The sequence below is a fragment of the Pistacia vera genome, unplaced genomic scaffold (assembly GCF_008641045.1).
Source record: "Pistacia vera cultivar Batoury unplaced genomic scaffold, PisVer_v2 Contig265, whole genome shotgun sequence".
In the NCBI taxonomy this organism is placed as follows: Eukaryota; Viridiplantae; Streptophyta; class Magnoliopsida; order Sapindales; family Anacardiaceae; genus Pistacia; species Pistacia vera.
In genome coordinates, this window is record NW_022196074.1 from 1,833,561 (window position 1) to 1,854,308 (window position 20,748).

General features: G+C 36.4%; 2 protein-coding genes across 5 annotated transcripts in view; one reads left to right on the forward strand and one right to left on the reverse strand.

Annotated features, from left to right (window-relative positions):
- Positions 1–20,748, forward strand: part of LOC116133074 (wall-associated receptor kinase-like 22) — a 70,813-nt gene that overhangs the window by 46,865 nt on the left and 3,200 nt on the right. The window contains exons 2-3 of one of the 4 annotated variants that reach the window (XM_031418737.1): positions 16,930–17,817; positions 18,305–18,424. The exons of 1 other annotated variant lie outside the window; for it this stretch is intronic. In XM_031418737.1, coding sequence (XP_031274597.1) covers positions 16,947–17,817; positions 18,305–18,424 — 991 coding nt within the window. In that variant the 5' untranslated portion in view covers positions 16,930–16,946. Of the gene's footprint in view, positions 1–16,929; positions 17,818–18,304; positions 18,425–20,748 lie in introns of those variants that run through there. 2 more of the 4 variants (XM_031418739.1, XM_031418738.1) reach the window with 2 other exon arrangements.
- On the reverse strand, positions 3,019–5,236 carry LOC116133075 (U-box domain-containing protein 40-like). The gene has a single exon (XM_031418741.1). It carries the CDS (start codon positions 4,865–4,867, stop codon positions 3,197–3,199), a length of 1,671 nt encoding a protein of 556 aa, XP_031274601.1. The 5' UTR covers positions 4,868–5,236; the 3' UTR covers positions 3,019–3,196.

Here is a 20,748-nt window from a genome sequence, read left to right on the forward strand (position 1 = left end):
GTGGGCTATTATTAAGGGTCTAGTTGGGGTTTTTGGGATAGTGTAAGAAGTTTGCAATTTTCTCTTCTAAAAATTGCACAGTTGTTAGATTTTGCTTCGTGGATTATTTGAGTGAATAGTGGACGTAGGCTAAATTGATTGGATCAAACCACTTTAAAATTCTTGTGTTTTGGTTTTCTTTATTTTTAGTTGCTTGTTTTAATTTTGTGTTTCTGTTGTGGGAATCTTTTTTCAACAAGTGGTATTAGAGTCCACGGTTCGTATTCTGGGAGATGGCAAGCTTTAGAGGAAGCCAGATTTAAGAGTAGATCGACAACTGTCAAGCATCTCAATTTCTTGGAGGTATGTCTAAATTTGAGGTTCTTTTATTTGATGGTAAAATTAATTTTATGTGATGGCAAAGTATAATACAATGAGGGAAGGGGTGATGAAGAAGAAATAAAGACAAGAATAAAGCCTGGTGAACAACGAAAATGTAGCTCAAAGACAGAAGAAGAACATAGATTCATGAATGAAGGAGAAAAAAGAATGAAATTAGATTTGATTTAGGGCTTTTTTAGTGGACCGGGCTGGTTGGATCGGTGGTCTGACATTGTTACGGCGGTCCAAAATGGTCCACTGCTGAATCTGAGTTTTATTATTTGTTGAACCAGAGTTATATCTGAAACCTGACCGGCCAATCCAGTTCAGATTTCAGAACGCAGCTCAAGATGTTATGAACATGTCACACATTCCTATGGGTTTGGACTAGGGGATATCCAGTTCCACATTTTATTTGTTTGTAAAATATAAAAAATCAAGATATAAGTTCAAATCTAGTTGTGAAGTTTATACAAACTGTTAGTAAATTAAGAATAACATTTATCCTAATTCAATCCCAAGATCATATCAAAAGTCATTATTGCAATCACATTATGATAAACGAACTGTAATAATAATTAATCACAGCATAAATACCTCTCATAGATTCTTCAAATCACATGTATTATTAGAATGCAATTGGAGACCATTGTTCACTTATTTATGAAAAAGGAAGAGAGAATGATGTTTGTGTATTGTAATTTTTTCTTTAAACTTCCCTTCAACTTACGTATGATTGATTAGGGAAGTTGTGTGTGGCAATTGCCAATTAGAATAATGTTATGCTTACTCACGAACTTACTAACCACTTTATTCACCTTTATTAAAATTATATATAGTACTCGTACTATGTGTTATATTTACAAAGATTAATAAGATGGTTAGTAAGATCGTGAATAAATATAACATTATTACTACTAATTAATATTGTATGCCGGTGGATCCCATCATGGGTGTCCCACCCATATCCAGTACAAACTTTACCTCTTCCCTGGCAACTCTTCTATGGTACTTCATCGTAAATGCAATCGGGACTTCAAAGGAAATCCTTATCTTCTCTTTGGATGTCAAGGTAAATTTCTAACATTAATGTAGGGTATTAAATTACGACGATATGAAAAAACTTATTAAATAAAAAAAACAAATTAACACATTAGGATAGATTAAATGTATAAATTCATTATAAATAATCTACTTCAAATAGAAGTTATGAGGTCATTGTTAAAGTTTGTTTTGTTTTTTTTTTCAATTTTCTTTATTTTTATATGAATAGATTTACATGGTACGTGTGAAATGAAAAAATAAAATGTTATATAATAAGTTTTAGTAATTATAAAAGTATATAATAAATATTTTTTTTCAAATTAAAAAAGTACGTTGAAGACGAGCCAACAGGGGTAGTATTGGCCGCAGTCTTCACAGAAACGACACCAATACTAAATCATTAGAATAACTTCAAAATGTAGAGAATTTGGGAGTGAGGCTATGCATTAGCGAGAAGACTGATGTGAACTGTGTTAATGTATGGGTAATGAAAGAGTATGGAAAGGGAGAGTCTAGGTATAAATTGGTCTAGGTATAAATTGCACTTGTTTAAGCTAATGGAAGATTGTTGGTTTCTTCATTATGGAAATTTGGCATTATCCAAGAATGGAGACAAACTCTATCAAGTTAATTTAGTACTACGAGAAGTTACCGTACTGGACTTCAACTTCCTCCTTCGTTTTCTAATGCATCAATCAAAAGGTCCAATTTTAAACAATGTTTACGTTGACAAGTGTTATAAGAGTCTTGTTTCTCCATAGGGGATTTAAATGGTGGGTTCTGGTAACATGGGAGCTTTAGACATGACAGTTTTTTCTCTTTCGGCCATTGGCTGTAGGACTCATTGAAGTTTGGTTTTTGTTAAGTGGGCTTGAAGATTTCAGTGTTATTACCATTTGGTTCATCTGAAACTTGCTGACAAGCTACATGAAATAGATTTCCAGAAATCCGCAGAAAAATTGTTGCTAAACTATCCAAAATGAGAAGCAAAACTAATCTGATAAAGACGCTTCTAAGTATAATCATAGTAAATGAATCCTTCACTAAGCAGGTGAAAGGGAAGTATATTGAAAATGATTTCAACAGAAAACTAATGCTCACCATAAGATAAGTTGAAACACTCCCACATCGGTCCTTTATAGACTTTGTTAAAGCTTTATATATAATTTGAACTATAGCTCTATTTGACTCAAATTGATAAGTTGAAAATCAAAAAACCCAAACCCTTTTTAATAATTTGAGCTTTTTGTAATTATTATAATTTTTTTGAAACGGAAAATATAATATTGGATATTTATTACACGTTATTTATCATAAACATATTATCATAATTAAGTTTATATCCTTCTTCACGTTCCATTTTATTTTCATGTAGATAATTATAGGTAATTAAACATTTATCTTATTCTTTGAGATTTTCTTTTTTCTTTTTATTTATTTTTAATAAATAATTTATAAATAAGGTTTAGATGAATATTCAAGATATTATAATTTAATCTATATATGAGATTTTTGACATCTCTATTTCGTTTGAGTTGTCTTTACAAAAAAAAGCAAGTATAAAATGAAGTTGCAGAATCACTTTTTCTTCAAAAGTAATTATTTTACAACCATTAAACCCATATGCTACAGCTACTTACAAATGGCACTTTATTCTTGTTCTTTTATTTTACAAAGACTATCTCTTTATATTTTTCTCTTAAAAAAAAAAAAAAAGAGATTTAATTACAATTCAAACCCAAAATTACAACTCAAACAACCAAAGAATAATAAAGTCAATAATACACTCTACTCAAAACTCGGACGAGTTCACTATTGACTCACTCCTTCCCGTACTCGGCCCAAACCGAGTCCGACTCGTTAGCCCTGACTCAAGCAGTTCCTGCCAATCCATATCCTCCTCCTCCTCCTCCTCGTCCCCTCTCCCTTTCATCATCTCCAATATCCTCCTCGCCTTCTCCCTCGCTTGCTGGTTGCCTCCTCTCTCCACCGTCCGCAGCGTCTCCGCCATGCCCCCCACCTTCGCCAGCCCCCTGAACCTCAAACCACCGTGGCTCAGTCCGTACAACACATTCACACAACTCGTCCGAGTTGACTCATTCAACTCACTATAATCTCTCAACATATCCGACATGCACTCGACCCCACCCGAATCCAACAACGCTACCCGCCCGTCAGGGCACGCCGCCAAGTTTCCCAGTATGATCAAAACCCGACCCACCATCTGACCGGACTTCACCATGCCCAGTAAGACATTAACCGACCCGAGTTTAACCAATTTTGTTCTGTTACTTCTGACGAGTGAAAGATGGTACAAAGCCAAGGCCGAGTCGTGCCGAGTCCGCTCACTCTCCGAACGTAACAAGTGTAAAAGAGGCGGCAGAGCTCCGAGGACTCCAATGGCAGTTTTGTTGTTATCGTCGAGGGATAAACTGAAGATTGCGCCGCAAGCGTGCTCCTGAGCCTCCAGAGATCCTCCCTTCAACACTTCAATCAACGGCGGAACGATTCCTGAACGTACGATCTTCACTTTGTTGGCTTTCTCCAACGATAAGTTCACTAATGCTGCAACTGAGTTCACTTGAATGTTGGTGTATCTGGAGATGATCAAAGATCGTAGGGCTGAGAGTAAACGTGTTGTGCAGAGAGTTGCTCTACTGTCTTCTCTCGTTCTTGTGATCTTTCTTAATGAAATTACAGCTTCTTCGAGTTCATGAACTTGTTGGCTTTTGAGTTTTGCGACGAACTCTTCTTCTGAATTGGGTTGTGGGTGAGGGGTTGAGGTTTCCAGTTCGGACGAGGAGGCTGAAGAGTAGCAACTCGGCCGAGTTGCGAGTTGTAGAGGCGGAGTTGTTGGCACGGTGGCGGTGGTTGGCACGGAAACCTCTGATGAAATAGCGAAGAATTTTCCGGGACGACGAGTTAAGTCAGTGACAGCGTGACTGAAATTCAGTGAAGGGTTTTCTTTAAGTCCTCGAATCAACTCTTTCTCTTCATTTTCTTCCTTTTTATGGGTAGTCGCCATTAATGTACAAACAAGCTTATCTGCAGATAAAATATCAATAGGTTTTGGGGGACTTACAGAATTTTTCTCACACCAGTTGAGAATGGTAGACTTGAGCGCGAGGTTAGGGATGACAGTGGAGAAATCTGGTGCGGTACCGTCGACTAAAGCTGGTGTAAAGCCTAGAGTCTTACAAGCATGAACACAGGCTCGTTCAAAGGTGTGACCAGAAGAAACTATAACCGGGTCCGCCATTAAAGAGCCTGAAATGGGACAAAGAAACTCTTTCGGAGTCTGCAACATTTTCTTCGGCTCTTGCTGTTGAGTTTTTGCAGTAATCGATGAAGATGATCTGTAGAAGGAAATCTTCCATCTGTGTCTGGGACTTCTCGTCGTCTCCGTCGACTCTGAACTCTTCTTGTGAACCATCAACCTCATCAACGCTTCTTGAAACTCCATCTCTCTAAATTTCTCAAAACAAAAAAACTCTTCCACTACTTTGTGCTGACTTATCCCTCAACCTCAAATCCTCCATGAATATTTGTTACGAGATTTCATGAACAAAGATTGAGATAAGACACTGAAGACCAGGTCCAATAAGAGAGCAGAATAAACGTTCATGGAGTTATGAGATTGAACATGGATTTGATATTTCCTTCGTTTCAGGAAAATAAATTTAGGTATGAAAAACTAATATATGGGAATATTGAGAAGAACATCAGAGAATCTGCCATTGGAACTGAAGCTAAAAGAGTAAAGACAACTGAAACAGCGAACTGTAACACTCAATTATTGAACCAAACAATGATCAAACAGTAGTATCTGGGATCAACCTTTTCTGGTAGTCGTTGAAAAGTTTTATTTGCGTTCATATCTAGGTAACTCATCATGCTTAAGTAATCCCATTAATTAAAAGAAATATATTAGTTGGTTAATCTTAATTATCCCAAATAATTAACACGTTCTTATTTTAATGGATAATAATAAGAGTAAACGACCTTTTTCCACCCAAATAATGGTTTAATAATACTTTTCTAACCAAGAACTTTTAAAATATCATTTTATTATTCAAATTTATATTCCGTTTGATTTCAGTATCATTACAACCACATACAACTACCATTCTCTTCTTCGATCATCACTAACCAAAACCTCTCAAATCTTATTCCCATCGACCTCGCCAATAGCCGACAATCGAGCGATTAGATTTTACAGAACTATCCCTCCTAAGTCAAATTCTGATAAATTCCAACTACCAAAATCTAACATTCCTTTACCAAAAGACTCATCAGCATCTCCTCTTTAAAACCCCTAACGGTTTGCATCGAATTTGCTCTCAATTCGTTGTTAAAATATAAATTTAGGTAATAAAGTGATATTTTAAAAATCTATGGATGAAAAAGTGTCATTAAACTATTATTTGGGTGGGAAAAAGACGTTTACTTTGATAGTAAGGATAAAACTATAGATTATATTAGATATATATGCATGTTGCTTTCATATTAATCTAATTAAATTACTTTTGGGATTAAAATGGAACGGTTAATTACTAAATGGCAGATGATCATATGACTTAAACAGAATTAATTAAATATATTTTAATGTTGATAAAGCAATCAACTTTCAGCTGTAAAAAATAAAATTAAAGTTAACTTTTGTTTGGTGCTTAAAAGATGTTTTATTCCCATGACTTTTAATTAATTAAATAACGAATTAGATGTCATCTTCTTAATTAATAACTTAGCTGAAGCCTTATGTTGTATTATGATACCACTTAATTTCAATAATCGTTCAAGACTTGCCATCTTTTGTGTATTCATTCTTTTTCTTTTATCTTAAAAAATTATCTTCCTGTTTGTTTTAGTGAATAGGACTTGATATTATGAATGAGATATATTTTTGTTACAATTTTTTTTTTGGAATTAAGTATAAAATAAAGTTCTAGAATTAATGGATAAATGATAATTTCATTGTATATTTAATTTTGAGAGTATTTTTTATTAAACCTTTTTGTGTAAAGAGCTTTTGGGTGAAAAAAGCTTGAAAGCTCTTCTGATAATATATATCAAATGATAATACATATCTAGAATTTCTTTAAACATTCAAACTATGTTTTGAAATTTTGATCAATCAAACAAATAAAATAAATACAAAATATTTTTATATGAAGATTTATTAATGCAGTTTAATGTATTAAGTTTTGAAGTCAAATGTTAACCAGTGAAACAAACAATAAAAAACTATGTTCCCATTTATTCAAAATTCCTCTTACTGTTGTGTTAGAACTCTAAGAAATAATCCTAATAGCCCAACAACATTTCTATGTTTGATTTTTGAGAGAATCACAAACCTCATTAATGAATTCAGGAAGCTTTCCATCATCATCATCATCAACTATTTTAGACTTTTTACAGCAGCAATTCTTCCATCTGACAACGTTCCTTTTGTAAACAGTACTTTGGCCTCCTTCCCCAACAATTCGATTCACATTAAAATGGTCAGCGGCCTTATCTAAATCCTTCAAATTCATAAATCATTGATCAATCCATGTATTTAGGCCCCTTCACACCCTCATATGAAATTTGGATTTTTTTTTTTTTTTCATTTTTCTTTTATCTAGTTTACCGTGAGAATTAGAATTTAGACTTTTAGCTTTAATATCATGCTAAGTTGTCATCCTACGTACGTAGAAGCTAAACTTGTCCATTACTAACGAAATTAATGTATCCAAAAAATTAATATATGGAGCATGTGAAAATGAATAATGCATCATGCACATTAATTAAATTAACCAGGAAGCATAACTCAAGTACAAGAGTTAAAACTCGGTAATACTAAAGCATCGCAAACAAACTGAAACGAAAACAAATATGTTGGATGATGGCTTGAAACGCTACCGTTTTGACACTTAAGTGGAACGACGTCACTTTGCTCATATTGACAGAACCAATCCTGAGCGTTGATGAAAAAGGAGATCCAACGGATGAAATTCAACCCTAATTTTACCCATATAAAAGCAGAATTATTTTGGCAGTTTATTAGAGCGATTCATTTTCGTTTTCGAATACTCTCTCTTCTTCGTTAAACACCATTGTTAAGCCTTTAGGGTTTCTACAGTTTGGGTTGAGTGTTGCCTGTAACTTGAGTGTTGAGTGACTGGTCAGGTCATTCTGGGTGTATAGTATACACTGTATTTAGGGATTCGAAGGGTGTAATCTCTAGGGTTTGGTTACGGGTTGAAGAAGGGGTTTTGAGTGACTTGTGTTGCTGATTGTGTAATCTGTAAACTTGACAGTATTAGTGCAGCGGGCTCGTGTGATTCTCGAGTTCAACGTGGACGTAGCTTGCTCAATCTTAGAGCAAGTGAACCACGGTAAATCTGTTGGTCTTGTGTATGATTCTTGATCTTGATTTGTTGCTTTTGTTGGTTGATTCTTTCTTTGAGTAGTTATAACAAAATATAATCTGAATACAAGAAACTTAACCAAATGTCCAACATTCGGGCTCATCCAACTAGTCGAGAGCTGATGAGGAGATCAATGGAGTCAATCTCGATCTCGCCTACACCGTAACAGACAACTGGGAACTCAGCCGCTCATGGTGGTGATGACGGAGGCTGAAACGGTGGAAATGAAGCTGATCATGGCGGAGAAGAGGTAATCGACAGCAATATGATGCAAAGAAGGGGCGAAAACGACCAACGGATAGCCGCGCTCACCGGAAAACGTTAATTTTCCGATCGGTCTTCTGGAAAATGGTGGCGGAAATAGGATTCGAAGGTACCGATGGAAAGCTTTGGTGATGGGGAGTTCAGATCAGGTCCTGGGGAGGTGAAAAGTGGCCGAAAATGAGCAAGATCTTGATTGGAAGATGAAGAGTCGCGGTAGCGATTTGGTGGATTCCGGCGGTTTTTGTGGCGGCTGAAGCTTGGAAGTGCTAGATCTGGCCGTGAGGAATGAAGATCAGGTCCTGGGGAGCCAAACATCGTCAGAAAACGGCGAAATCTGGCCTAGAATGCGAAGAGTCGCGGTGGTGGAAGGTGAAGAGTCACGGCATTTCGCGTGATTTGCGGTGATGGTTTGCCGTGGTTTTGACGGGATGATGATGAGCTGTGCACGAGGGAGACGAAACGTCACCATGGTTTCTAAGAAGATATGCAAGGAATTATCTTCGTGGTTTCTGTAAAATTCTATGAGGGACGTCCTCATTTTGCATACTTGAAGTCAATAGAAAAAGAAGGTTTGAGAGAGTGAAGAATGATTCTACATTTTCTATTTCGGATAATCTTTCTATCATGGCCAATGATCTTGAGGACACAAGCACCAGCATTAGCAAAGCGTAATTATCCATCCATATGTGGAAACGTTACCATTCCATTTCCATTTGGAATTGGAAAGGGTTGTTATTGTTGGGATAGTGCCCTGAATCTCATATTGCCTGGAAAAGGGATTTGCAAGAGACTCTCCTCTTTAAATAGACTAGTAGATTGAACTTTTAAAGTTTCTCAAAAAGTGTAAGATAGAAACCAAAAGACAGTCATTATAGCTATTATTAAGGGTCTAGATGGGCTTTTTGGGATAGTGTAAGGAGTTTGTAATTTTTCTCTTCTAAAAAGTGCACAGTTGTAAGCTTTTGCTTCGTGGATTATTTGAGTGAATAGTAAACATAGACTAAATTGATTGGGTCAAACCACTTTAAAATTCTTGTGTTTTGGTTTTCTTTATTTTTAGTTGCTTGCTTTAATTTTGCGTTTCAGCTGTTGGAATCTTTTTTCAACAAGTGGTATTAGAGCCCACGGTTCGTATTCTGGGAGACAGCAAGCTCTAGAGAAAGCCAGATTTAAGAGTGGATCAACGACTGTCAGGCATCTCAATTTTCTGGAGGTATGTCTAAATTTAAGGTTCTTTTATTTGATGGTAAAATTAATTTTATGTGATGGCAAAGTACAATACAAGACCTTTTGTTACAACAAGGACTTGATTAGGCATTAGAAGAGACTACATCAGAGAAGATGTCTAATAGAGAACGGAATAAAATTCAGAGGAGAGCTGTCAATACAATCAGATTGGCTTTAGCTCCAAAGATAAAGAACAGCGTGCTCGCTGAGTCTACACCAAAGGGCTTGTGGGAAAAATTGAAGGGTATTTATTCATCGAAATTGTTGACTAATAGACTATGTTTGAAGATGGATTTGTACTCTCTAAAAATGGATGAAGGTATGAGTCTCCATGATCATTTAAATGAATTTAATAGGCTAGTATCTCAATTATTAGCTATTTCTAATGAGTTAAAGGATGAAGAAAAGGCATTAACATTGTTGTCATCTTTGCCTAAATATTAAAGACCTTTAGTTCAAACTTTGTTGGTAGGAGATCTACTTTAAAATTAGATGATGTGACTGCCTTGTTGCATGAGAATGAAAAGATTATGGGATCAGAGAACTCATCACTTAGAGGAGATTTATTAGTTATAGAAGGTTTTAATTGAGGGAGGACTCAAAAGTGAGGTGATAATTCAAAAGTCAGAGATTACGATAATAAGGAGTGTTATTATTGTGGAGAGAAGTGACATATCCAACCACACTGCAAGAAATTGTTGTGGAGAGAATGCAACAGATTCGCCACCTTAGGTTGCAACAACATCACCTGTATGAGCAACTCTTTCGATTCAATTCTTGGTGGGAGTTTTTCTCTTTGTGACGATGAGAACAAAAACGAGAAAATAGGTGTTGTGGCGTCGAGTGTTGCCAAACTCCTATTCCTTCTTCTCTCAGGGTATTTAATGCCTTTGTGAAGTTTATTGTTGAACATCGGAGGGATGAATGCCTATACGCCTTTCTGGTAGACCAAAATTGGTTTGAAACCAACTTAGAGAATGCTCAAGATCTAGGTTTTAAAATCTGAACCGTGGGGTGACTCCGTCAGGTGGTTAGGTCACAGTTTAGGTGGTCAGACTGGTGACATCAGCATGATGACATCATCCTTATCCCTCCCCATTATTTTTTTTTCTTTTTTTCATCCATTATCCTTATCCCTCTCACCGTTATCATTTTTTCCATTCTTCACAACCACGTCCCTCACCATCACCACCCCAACGACTGGCCCAAAGGGTAAGCAGGTGAGGCGCCTGCTTAGGGTCCCCACAAATAGGGCCAAAAAGGGCCCAAATTTTTTACAATTTTTTTAATATATTACAAAAATAAAAATAGTGCATAATTTCTTGTCCAGGCCGGCCTAAGGGGCCCAAAAAAAAAGAGCCAAAAAAGCTCAAATTTATTATAAACTTTTTACATCTATTCTCACCCAAAGTTTGACAAAATGGCAAGTTTGTACCTCTAGTTTCATATATTCCAATTTATACCTCTAAATTAACATATTGAATTTCTTTTAATAATGAAAGGCTAAAACGGTCATTTACATGTCTCAATCACAAAATTCGACATTCACATAAATCATCTCTACCCTTCTTTCGTAGTTGGCCGTTTGGAGCTAATTCTGTTTGATTTTCTCACCAAAATCGATCAAAAACATCACTATCATTTCCTAAGTGTTTTCCCAGCCTTGATAGCCCTCGATTTGGCTGATTTTTGACGAATCTAGCAACCCAACTCAATTGTACGTGACAACCATTTTCGACCTTTTCGGCATGCACTCGGCGTTGTTGGCCTTCCCTAACACCACCATCTTCCTCCCTTCAACCCTCTCACCAAAACCCCTATCATACCTCATCTGTTTACTCCTCCAATCGCCGGCCACCGCTACCTTTTGGGTTGCAACTTCTCAAGCCTTTTCCGGTCAATCTTGGCACTGGAAATCACCTATTTCACCACCCATCGTTTCTCCAGCATCTACTCTCCAAAACCCCTTACCAACCTGACCCCATTAGCTCACCAGTTGCCATCCACCTCTCCTAGTGATTTTGCATCACAAAAGACAAGAAAAATAAATTTGAAATAATTTTTTTAATATATGCTTATATTATTAGAAGACCCCCAAAGTAACTCTCGCCTAGGGTTACAAAATGTTCTTGAGATGGCCTTGACCACCCCCTCCCCTCCCCTTATTTCCTTTTTCTCACCAAAAAACAAAACCACATATCTACAATATATCTCCAAAACCCAACCACCCCTTCACTTCCCTTCCCCACATATCTCCAAAACCAAGCCAAATGAAACACAACTAAACCAAAAAACCCACATATCTCCACATTGGTTAGGATGGTGATGGATGTAAATAATGGGGTTAGAAGAAGGTGGATTGAATACATATAAGGGGTGGCCAAAACGGTGAGGATGGGGACGACAGGGAGGAGGTGGGAGGCAACAATGAGAGAAGGGGTGGTGAAGAAGAAGAAAGCCTAGTGAACAATGAAAATGCAGCTCGAAGACAGAAGAAGAACATAGATTCATGAATGAAGGAGAAAATAGAATGGAATTAGATTTGATTTAAGGCTTTTTTAGTGGACCGGTTTTTCATCCGGGCTAGTTGGATCGGTGGTCTGACACTGTTACAGCGGACCGAAGTGATCCATTGCTAAATCCAAGTTCTATTATTTGTTGAACCAGAGTTTTTTTCAAAACCCGATCGGTCGATCCAGTTCAGGTTTCAGAACGCAGCTCAAGATGTTATGAACATGTCACACATTCCTATGGGTTTGGACTAAGGGATATCCAGTTCAACGTTTTATTTGTTTGTATAATATAAAAATCAAGATATAGGTTCAAATCTAGCTGTGAACTTTATGCAAACTGTTAGTAAATTAAGAATAACATTTATCCTAATTCAAACCCAAGATCATATCAAAAATCATTATTGCAATCACATTATGATAAATGAACTGTAATAATAGTTAAATATTGTATAAATATCTCTTATAAATACCCAATTAGTTCTTTAAATCACACGTATTGTTAGAATGCAATCAGAGAATATTGTTCACTGATTTATGAAAAAGGAAGAGAGAACAATGTTTGTGTATTGTAATTTTTTCTTCAAACTTCCCTTCAACTTACATATGATTGATTAGGGAAGTTGTGTGTGGTAACTGCCAATTAATATTGTATACAGATGGGTCCCATCGTGGGTGTCCCACTCAAATCCAGTACAAACTTTACCTCTTCCCTGGCAACTCTTCTATGGTTCTTCATTGTAAATGCAATCGGGACTTCAAAGGAAAATCCTTATCTTCTCTTTGGATGTCAAGGTAAATTTCTAACATTAATGTAGTGTATTAAATTCCGACGATATGAAAAAACTTATTAAATAAAAAAACAAATTAACACATTATGATAGATTAAATGTATAAATTCATTATAAATAATCAACTTCAAATAGAAGTTATGAGGTCATTATTAAAGTTTTTTTTCAATTTTCTTTATTTTTATATGAATAGATTTACATGGTACATGTGAAATGAAAAAAGAAAATGTTATATAATAAGTTTTAGTAATTATAAAAGTATATAATAAATATTTTTTTCAAATTAAAAAAGTATGTTGAAGACGAGCCAGTAGGGGTAGTATTGGCTGCAGTCTTCAAAGAAACGACACCAATACTAAATCATTAGAATAACTTCAAAATGTAGAGAATTTGGGAGGGAGGCTATGCATTAGCGAGAAGACTGATGTGAACTGTGTTAATGTATGGGTGATGAAAGAGTATGGAAAGGGAGAGTCTTGGTATAAATTGCACTCGTTTAAGATAATGGTTCATCTGAAACTTGCTGCCAAGCTACATGAAATAGATTTCCAGAAATCCGCAGAAAAATTGTAGCTAACTATCCCAAGTGATTAGCGAAATTATTCTGATTAAGACGAGCTTCTAAGTATAACCATCATCTCAGAAATTGAATGAATCCATCAGGAAAGTGTTTTGAAAATGATTTCAACAGAAAACTAATGCCCACCATAAGAAAAGTTGAAAAAAGATTATGATTCTCCCACATCGCTGTGTTAGAGTTTGAGTTTAACCTTTATACATAATTTGGACTACCCACGTTCTTAGCTCAAGTTATCAAGTTGAAACTCAAAAAATTCAAACACTTAATAATTTGAGATTTTTTGAATAATTATAATTTTCATAATCAAGTTTTTTCATTTTTTTATTATTATAATTAAGTTTATATCCTTCTTTACATTCCATTTTATTTTCATGTAAATAACTATAGGTAATTAAACATTTATCTTATTCTTTGAGTTTTTATTTATTCTTCTCCTCATTTTATCTTATTCTTTGAGATTGTAGGCAAATTTCAGTACTCTAAAATGTCACAGCTGTTTGAAGAATTATTAGCACAAATCCTTGTGAAACTACCCATCAAATCCCTTCTTCTTTGTCGATGTGTATCAAAATCATGGCGTGCTCTGATCGATAGCCAAGATTTCATTGACAGGCATCTACAACAATCCATTAAAGCCAGCCGCCTTCATCTCATCTCATCCTCGCCGCCGGCACCAACTCCAATCTCTGCGGTTACTCGGCAGATTTTGATAATCAGGTTCTATTCACATTAAAATCCGATTATGATATATTGGGTTCATGCAACGGGCTGCTTCGTCTTCGCAACTTGTCAAGTTTTCATTTTAATCTTAAGTTATGGAACCCATTTACAATGATGTGGAAATATTTACCAGCTGCACCTGCAGGATTTGAGAAATTATTTTATGGCTGTAAACGGGTGGCTTACTCTGGATTTGGCCATGAGAATGTGAATAACGAGTACAAGATTGTGAAAATCTTTCGACTCTTCAACTCAAACGATGGCTTCCAACGTAACCCTATTGCGAGTGAAGTCCATGTTTACAGTTCAAAGTCCAATTCATGGAGAAGGGTTCAAGATTTCCCTTACGACGAATATCTGTATGGAGATCAGAGAGGGAGTTGCTTCGTAAGTGGAGGGAGCATCACACTGGTCAATGTACACGTTTAATGGCGAAAAATTAGAATGGTCAGTGGTTGCTTTCGATCACAGGGTTGAAGAATTTAGAATTGCACCATGTCCGAGGAGTGAAGCAGAACATATTCATCTAGAGAACGTGAAAGGGAGGCTATGTATTTGCGAGGAGATTTACTTGAGTTATGTGGAAATTCATGGCAGAAATTGCATTGGTTAAAGCTACTGGAGTTTGGTAAGTGGCTTCTTGAAAATCTGAATCCATTAGCAATAACTGAAAATGGAGACAAACTTTTAGCGCAATCTGGTAAAAACTGTCTTGCATGGTATAATCTCAAGGAGTAAAAGAACTGCCTATATAGATTTCAAGACAGCTGCAGCTGCAAGTATTTCACAATGAAATTTGAGGATCCATATCTATCAAACTTAGTAGAACATATATATTTTACAGTGAAAGATTATAAATAAGGTATTACAGAAAGCTAACCACAACAACAATCTCCATTAATTAAGGTAAACACGTGTTAAATTACAAGTATGAGAAAACATCATGCAAATGATTCTACTAGATTTAGTCAACAAACTTTTGCACCAAACTTCCACCTAATGTACTGGTTTTTGTTCGGTCGAAAGCTCAATGAGTACTACCTGGAAGCTATAAACACCACTTTTTTCTGTGAATTGCTTTGATTGAAAATACTTTGAGTCCATGTATCCAACGTCCCCTTAACTACTTTTGTGGTCGCATGAGTTTGATCAATCTATGGATTTTGAATTCCCAAAATCTGCTACCTTTGCTCTATACTTATCATCTAAGAGTGTATTTGCAGACTTGAAGTCTTGATAGTAGATGGGCATGGAAGGTGTCGAGTGCAAGTAAAAAAGAGCGTCTACAAATTTTGTGACAATTCTTAAGCGCATATCCCATGTGAGTGCAAGAAACTATTCTTTTGGATCATGAACATATTCGGAAAGAGTGCCATTGGGAATATGATTGTTATTAAATAATCAATTATTATATTAGTAACCACGAATAATAAATATATTAAATATAAAAATAATATAACTAAATGTTAATAAATTAAAATAATAATACAATAAAATTAACAATACCAATAACATGATCACGTGTAAAAAATTTTTCAAAATGATAGGAAGAGATCCGATAAAGAATACAACTTTAGGATGAATGTCGAGGCTTGTGTAACACATAATTTCCTTAAAACATATTCGCCTTTTTTACTGGATTGCACAAGGATTTGAATAGCGTTTGATTCCCAAGATACAACAACAGATGAAAAGCAATAGAAACACCACATTTCTATTCTAACGAACTGAATTAAGTCTTAACTCCAACAAACAAACAAAAAAAAAAAAAAAAAAAAAAACCTTAAAAAACTAGAGAGAAAATAAGAAATTAAAACAACTCTCAATTTTTTTGTGTTCAAAATGGGAAAAAAATACTTTTTTACACTACTCAAGATAGGACAAACATTGAATTCTACCGTTTATTTTCCACCTTTTCACTTTTCTAACTTTATGACCTTCTCCATTAATTCATTAACTTTTCATCTTTCAAATTCTTAACTTACACCCTCACATTTAATTTCATTAAATTTATTTAATATATCCCAACAATGATATCATAACCCAACAAAGGAACCTCGGTCTCCAAAAACTACCCTAATAGCTCAGGAACATTCCTATGTTTAATTTTTTGAGAGAATCACAAACCTCGTTAACGAATTCTTGAAGCTTTCCGGCATCATCACTAGGATTACAAATTACTTTTCCAAGTCAACCAAAGTCTATTAATTATTTCCATTTTGACTAGGATTACAATTTATTTTTCCAAGTCAACCCAACTCTAATGCCTAGGTAAACCGAAGTCTCTAATACCCTTTTACCTAGGATTAAAAATTTTCCAACATTTTATCCGGTTGTCCTATGAAACTTTTTTTTTTTTTTTTTTTTTTCATGTTCTTTTAGCCAGTTGAATGTGAGGACTCCAACTTAGACTTTTGGTTTTTTAACATGCTAAGTCATTATCCTACGTAAAAGCTTATATTAGTGGGTGAAGACTCAACATTATATTAGTCTAATACTAATGAAATTTAAGTACTCAAAAAATTAATATATGAAGCATGTGAAAATGAATAATGGATTACCCCACTGTGCCCTCCCCTGTTCAAAGAAAGCCTCCACCCAGCCAGCCGACTCCTCGCTCAGCACACGTATCAGTTGCGCATGCGCGAGTCTCCTTGCGGGGCGGGGCGACCTCTATCAATTTTTTAGTCCCTATCCCCGATTCTTTCAAGGAATCCCCATACCGCAAGAGGCAGGGCAGGGTTGCGAGGGGAAAACGCCCATCTCTAAATGATAGCAACATTGGTGCAAAAGTTGATGAGAGCTCAGGCCCACACATGGACTAATTAATCATTCAAGTATGCCGGCTGGTCGAATATGTGGTTGTGGTTCTAGGAATAACTTGGATAGAAAAATCATAAAGATGGAATCTAAGAAGATACAAGGAATTATCATCCTTTTTCCTCTAACTTAATATTCTAACAAGGAAGACCTCGTTTTACATCCTCGAAGTCAATAATTAAGAATCAAAATAGAGGAAGAAGGTGTGAGAGACTGAAGAATGATTCTGCAGTTGCTGTTTCAGATCATCTTTCTATCATGGCCAATGATCTCGAGGACACAAGCACAAGCATCAGTAAAGCCTGGTTGTCCATCCAAATGTGGAAACGTTACCATTCCATTTCCATTTGGCATACGAGAGGGTTGTTACATTGATGATTGGTTTGCCATAGACTGCGACTCTAGTAATAAGCCATTCATCAAGAGAATCCAATACTTGGAGGTGCTTGAAATTTTTCTAAACGGTACCATGCGAGTAAATCATCCAGTATTAAGCACTTGTTCTGACGAAAATGATTATTTTACTTTGCCACATGGTAACTTGCATGCTGAAAGCCCTTTTGTCTTCTCTCAAAAAAGCAACAGATTCACCGCCTTAGGTTGCAACAACATTGCCTATATGAGAGTCTCTGAATTTTCGATTGTTGGTGGGTGCTTTTCTATTTGTGACAAGAAGACCAAAACCGGAGAGAATGGTTGTTACGGCATAAACTGTTGCCAAACCAAAATTCCTTCATCTCTCAAGGTATTTAACACAACTATAAGTACCTTTAATGATGAAAGAAATAGGAAGAATATTACTGAATGCAGGTATGCCTTTTTGGTGGACCAAAATTGGTTTGAAAAGAATCCTCAAAATGTTGAAAAAAGGACACACGTTCCTGTGGTATTGGACTGGGGGATACTCAATTCATCGTTTAATCTGTTTGCAACACAAAAACAGAAGGGATACAATTCAACATCTAGTTGTCAAATTTATGCAAACATTACCTCTTCTATTGCGAACTCTTCTAGTACTCAGTTTCCAGTGGTTCATTGTAACTGCAGAAAGGGCTACGAAGGAAATCCTTATCTTCTCAAAGGATGTCAAGGTAAACTTCTAACATCAATCTAGTTTATTTAATCCCAAACATATATAGGAAATTTAACCCATTATTTTATGATAATTTAAATGAATAAATGCATCTATTTATTTAGGATAATGCTTTATATACAAACTCTTATATACAAACTGATATGTTTTAATATGATTGAATGACTTTAAATTAAAAATAAATTAAATAATTAAAAGAGATTATATGACAAACATATAAGATTATCACATCAGTTTGTATATGTAATATTAATAATTGATTTATAATTTAAATAAGATGTTCTTTATTTATTTATTTTCAATAGGATAGAATTGGGTTCAAGTGTTTCATTTCTCCATTAATTTTTATATTTTTATTTATTGAAGTTTTGGTCCTAAGTTAGAATTTTTATATCATTACTCATTTTTTTCCACTCATGAATTTTATATTATTCCCTACCATTATGCTTTATGTATTAATTCTAAAGGCATTTGGTAAATGACAGATATTGATGAATGCAGTTCCAACAAAACGTGTGGGAATTTGTTTTGCGAAAACTTAGATGGAACATATCGTTGTTTCACATTACCCAGCAAAAGATCTAAGATTAACATGGTGGCGTTAGGTATGCTTAATTATTCTTTCAAGTTGGATAACAACATATATGAGTCAAACGGGTAAAAAATGTGAACGGGTAAGAAAATGCATCACCAGTATCCAGTCATGCTAGTATGGATGGCCTTGGGGGTCACCCGTTTCTTTTACATTTTTTTTAGTTTTCCTCTCCAATTTTTTCTTTTTAAGTTTTTTATCTCCACTTATTTTGTTATTATTTTCATCTCCACATATTTATCTGTCATCTTCGTCTTCTTCTTCTGTCTCTCTCCAATTCTTCTTGTCTTTTTCTCCCTCTTCACTTTTTCTTATTTCTTCTTCTTCTCCCTCTCTCCAATTCTTCTTCGTCTTTTTCTCCCTCCCCACTTATTCATAGTTTTTCTTCTTCAATTCGTCTTCTTCTTTTCTCCCCCGCCACTTTTTCATATTTCTTCTTCTTCAATCTTCACCCTTCCAATTCTTCTTTGTCTTCTTCTTCTCCTTCTCTCCTACTGAAAAAAGATTTAAGTTTTGTTCTTTGTGTCTCATTTTTCATTTTCCTTTTGTCTTTTATAAACTAAATATATTATAGATTTATAATCTCCATTGCCACCACCTGTGAGAGTAAGCATGTGTTGGTGCCATATTGTCTGACACCTCAGATAAATCCTTGACCGGCCCATTGTAAGGGCATTCCTAGATGTGGGGATCCATGTTGTCCTCAATCGAGCTAGATTGTGGCTCGATCCTACTGATCGCCATTGCCTGTTCGGGGATGCCAACTAGTATTCCTCTTCCCTTGCACGCCATCTACACTGCTCTTATATAGCAGTTGCGAGATTCGTGTTGAGAACTGCTTACTTCCCTTATCCTAGTCGGGGTGGGGAACTTCATTTTCAAATGGTAAATCGAGGTGACCGCCTTGAAGTTTCTCAGCAGAGGTCGTCCCATTGAAGGCGGATGGACAGTCTATTACAAAAAATTTTGTTATTTTGATCATTTTGTCGGTTTCCCCCAATATGACCGGGAGCGAGATAGTTCCCCTAGGAATCAGATGATCCCTGGTGAAACCATAAAAAGGGATGGACGCAAGCTTCAGGTCTGCCTCATCCAATTGCATTTTCTCGAATGCTCACTGAAATGGGATATTCACGGCGCTCCACATTGTCCAACAATATCCTGTGGACTTTATACCGGCCTATTTCAAGCGCGATGACGAGAGCATCTTCATGGGGATGATGCAATTGCACCACGTCTTTCTCAGAGAAGGTGATCTCCTCCTCTCTGTGAACCTTAGTGGGTCGCAGCGCCGTGCTCATGACACTCACGAGGTCATGGCGGGCTTTCTGAGCATACCCCTCATGGGCACCTTGAGAATCTCCTACGAGGTCTGGTCATCTGAAGATGGTTCCCACACAATAGAGTCCTTTGCGACCACGAAGCTTCTTCCCTGGTTCCTCTTGATCCTTCTCCCGAACGGGAGTTGGGCCATTAACGTATTCTTTGAAGTGCCCCTACTTGATGAAGTCTCCGATTGCCTGCTTGAGAGCTCGACACTCATCGGTGTTATGCCCATTATCTCTATGATATCGGTAATACTTTTTATTGTTTCTAGTTGAGGAGGGATTCTTCATGGGCTCTAGCTCTCCGAGCAAGCCAGCCTCCTCTAATTTATCCAGAATGGCTGATACCGAGGCGTTTAGAGGAGTGTATTGATTCTTGTTGCAATCGCGATGAGGAACCAGGGCATAAGATTTCTTAGGCTCAAACCACTGCTTCTTTCCTCTCCGCTGATCGTCATTAGCCCATATACGATTAGTCCTCTTATTCTCCCCCCGGTTGGGACCAGGGTCATGGCGATTGAGAGCGGCTACATAATTTTTAATTCGGAGGTGTCTTTCGGTGAGGTTGTAGAAGCGAATGAGGGAAACATCATCCTCTGATTACAGTTCCTTCCACAAATCTGTCTGCAGGCCAACTCCCATGATAATGAGAGTCCGAACGGACTCTTCGGGAGTATGAGCCACTTTGTGGAGTTCCTTGTGGAATCTGTCTATATAAGATTGGAGAGATTCATCCCCTTTCAACCGTATGTTGCTCAGATAGCTCAACGTCATTAAGAACTTCTTGTTCGCCTGGAAGTGTTTTAGGAATGACGAGCTCATTTGAGGCCATGAGCTGACTCATCCCGCGGGAAGCAACCTAAACTAGCGCTTGGCATGTGCAGTTAGAGTTACTGCCAAGCAACAACATTTTTCCAAGTCGGAGAGTTGGTGGAGTTCCATGAGGTTGTTGAACTCGTACAGGTGATCTTGCGGGTCTGAATTCCCATCGAATGCTTGCATGTCGGGCATT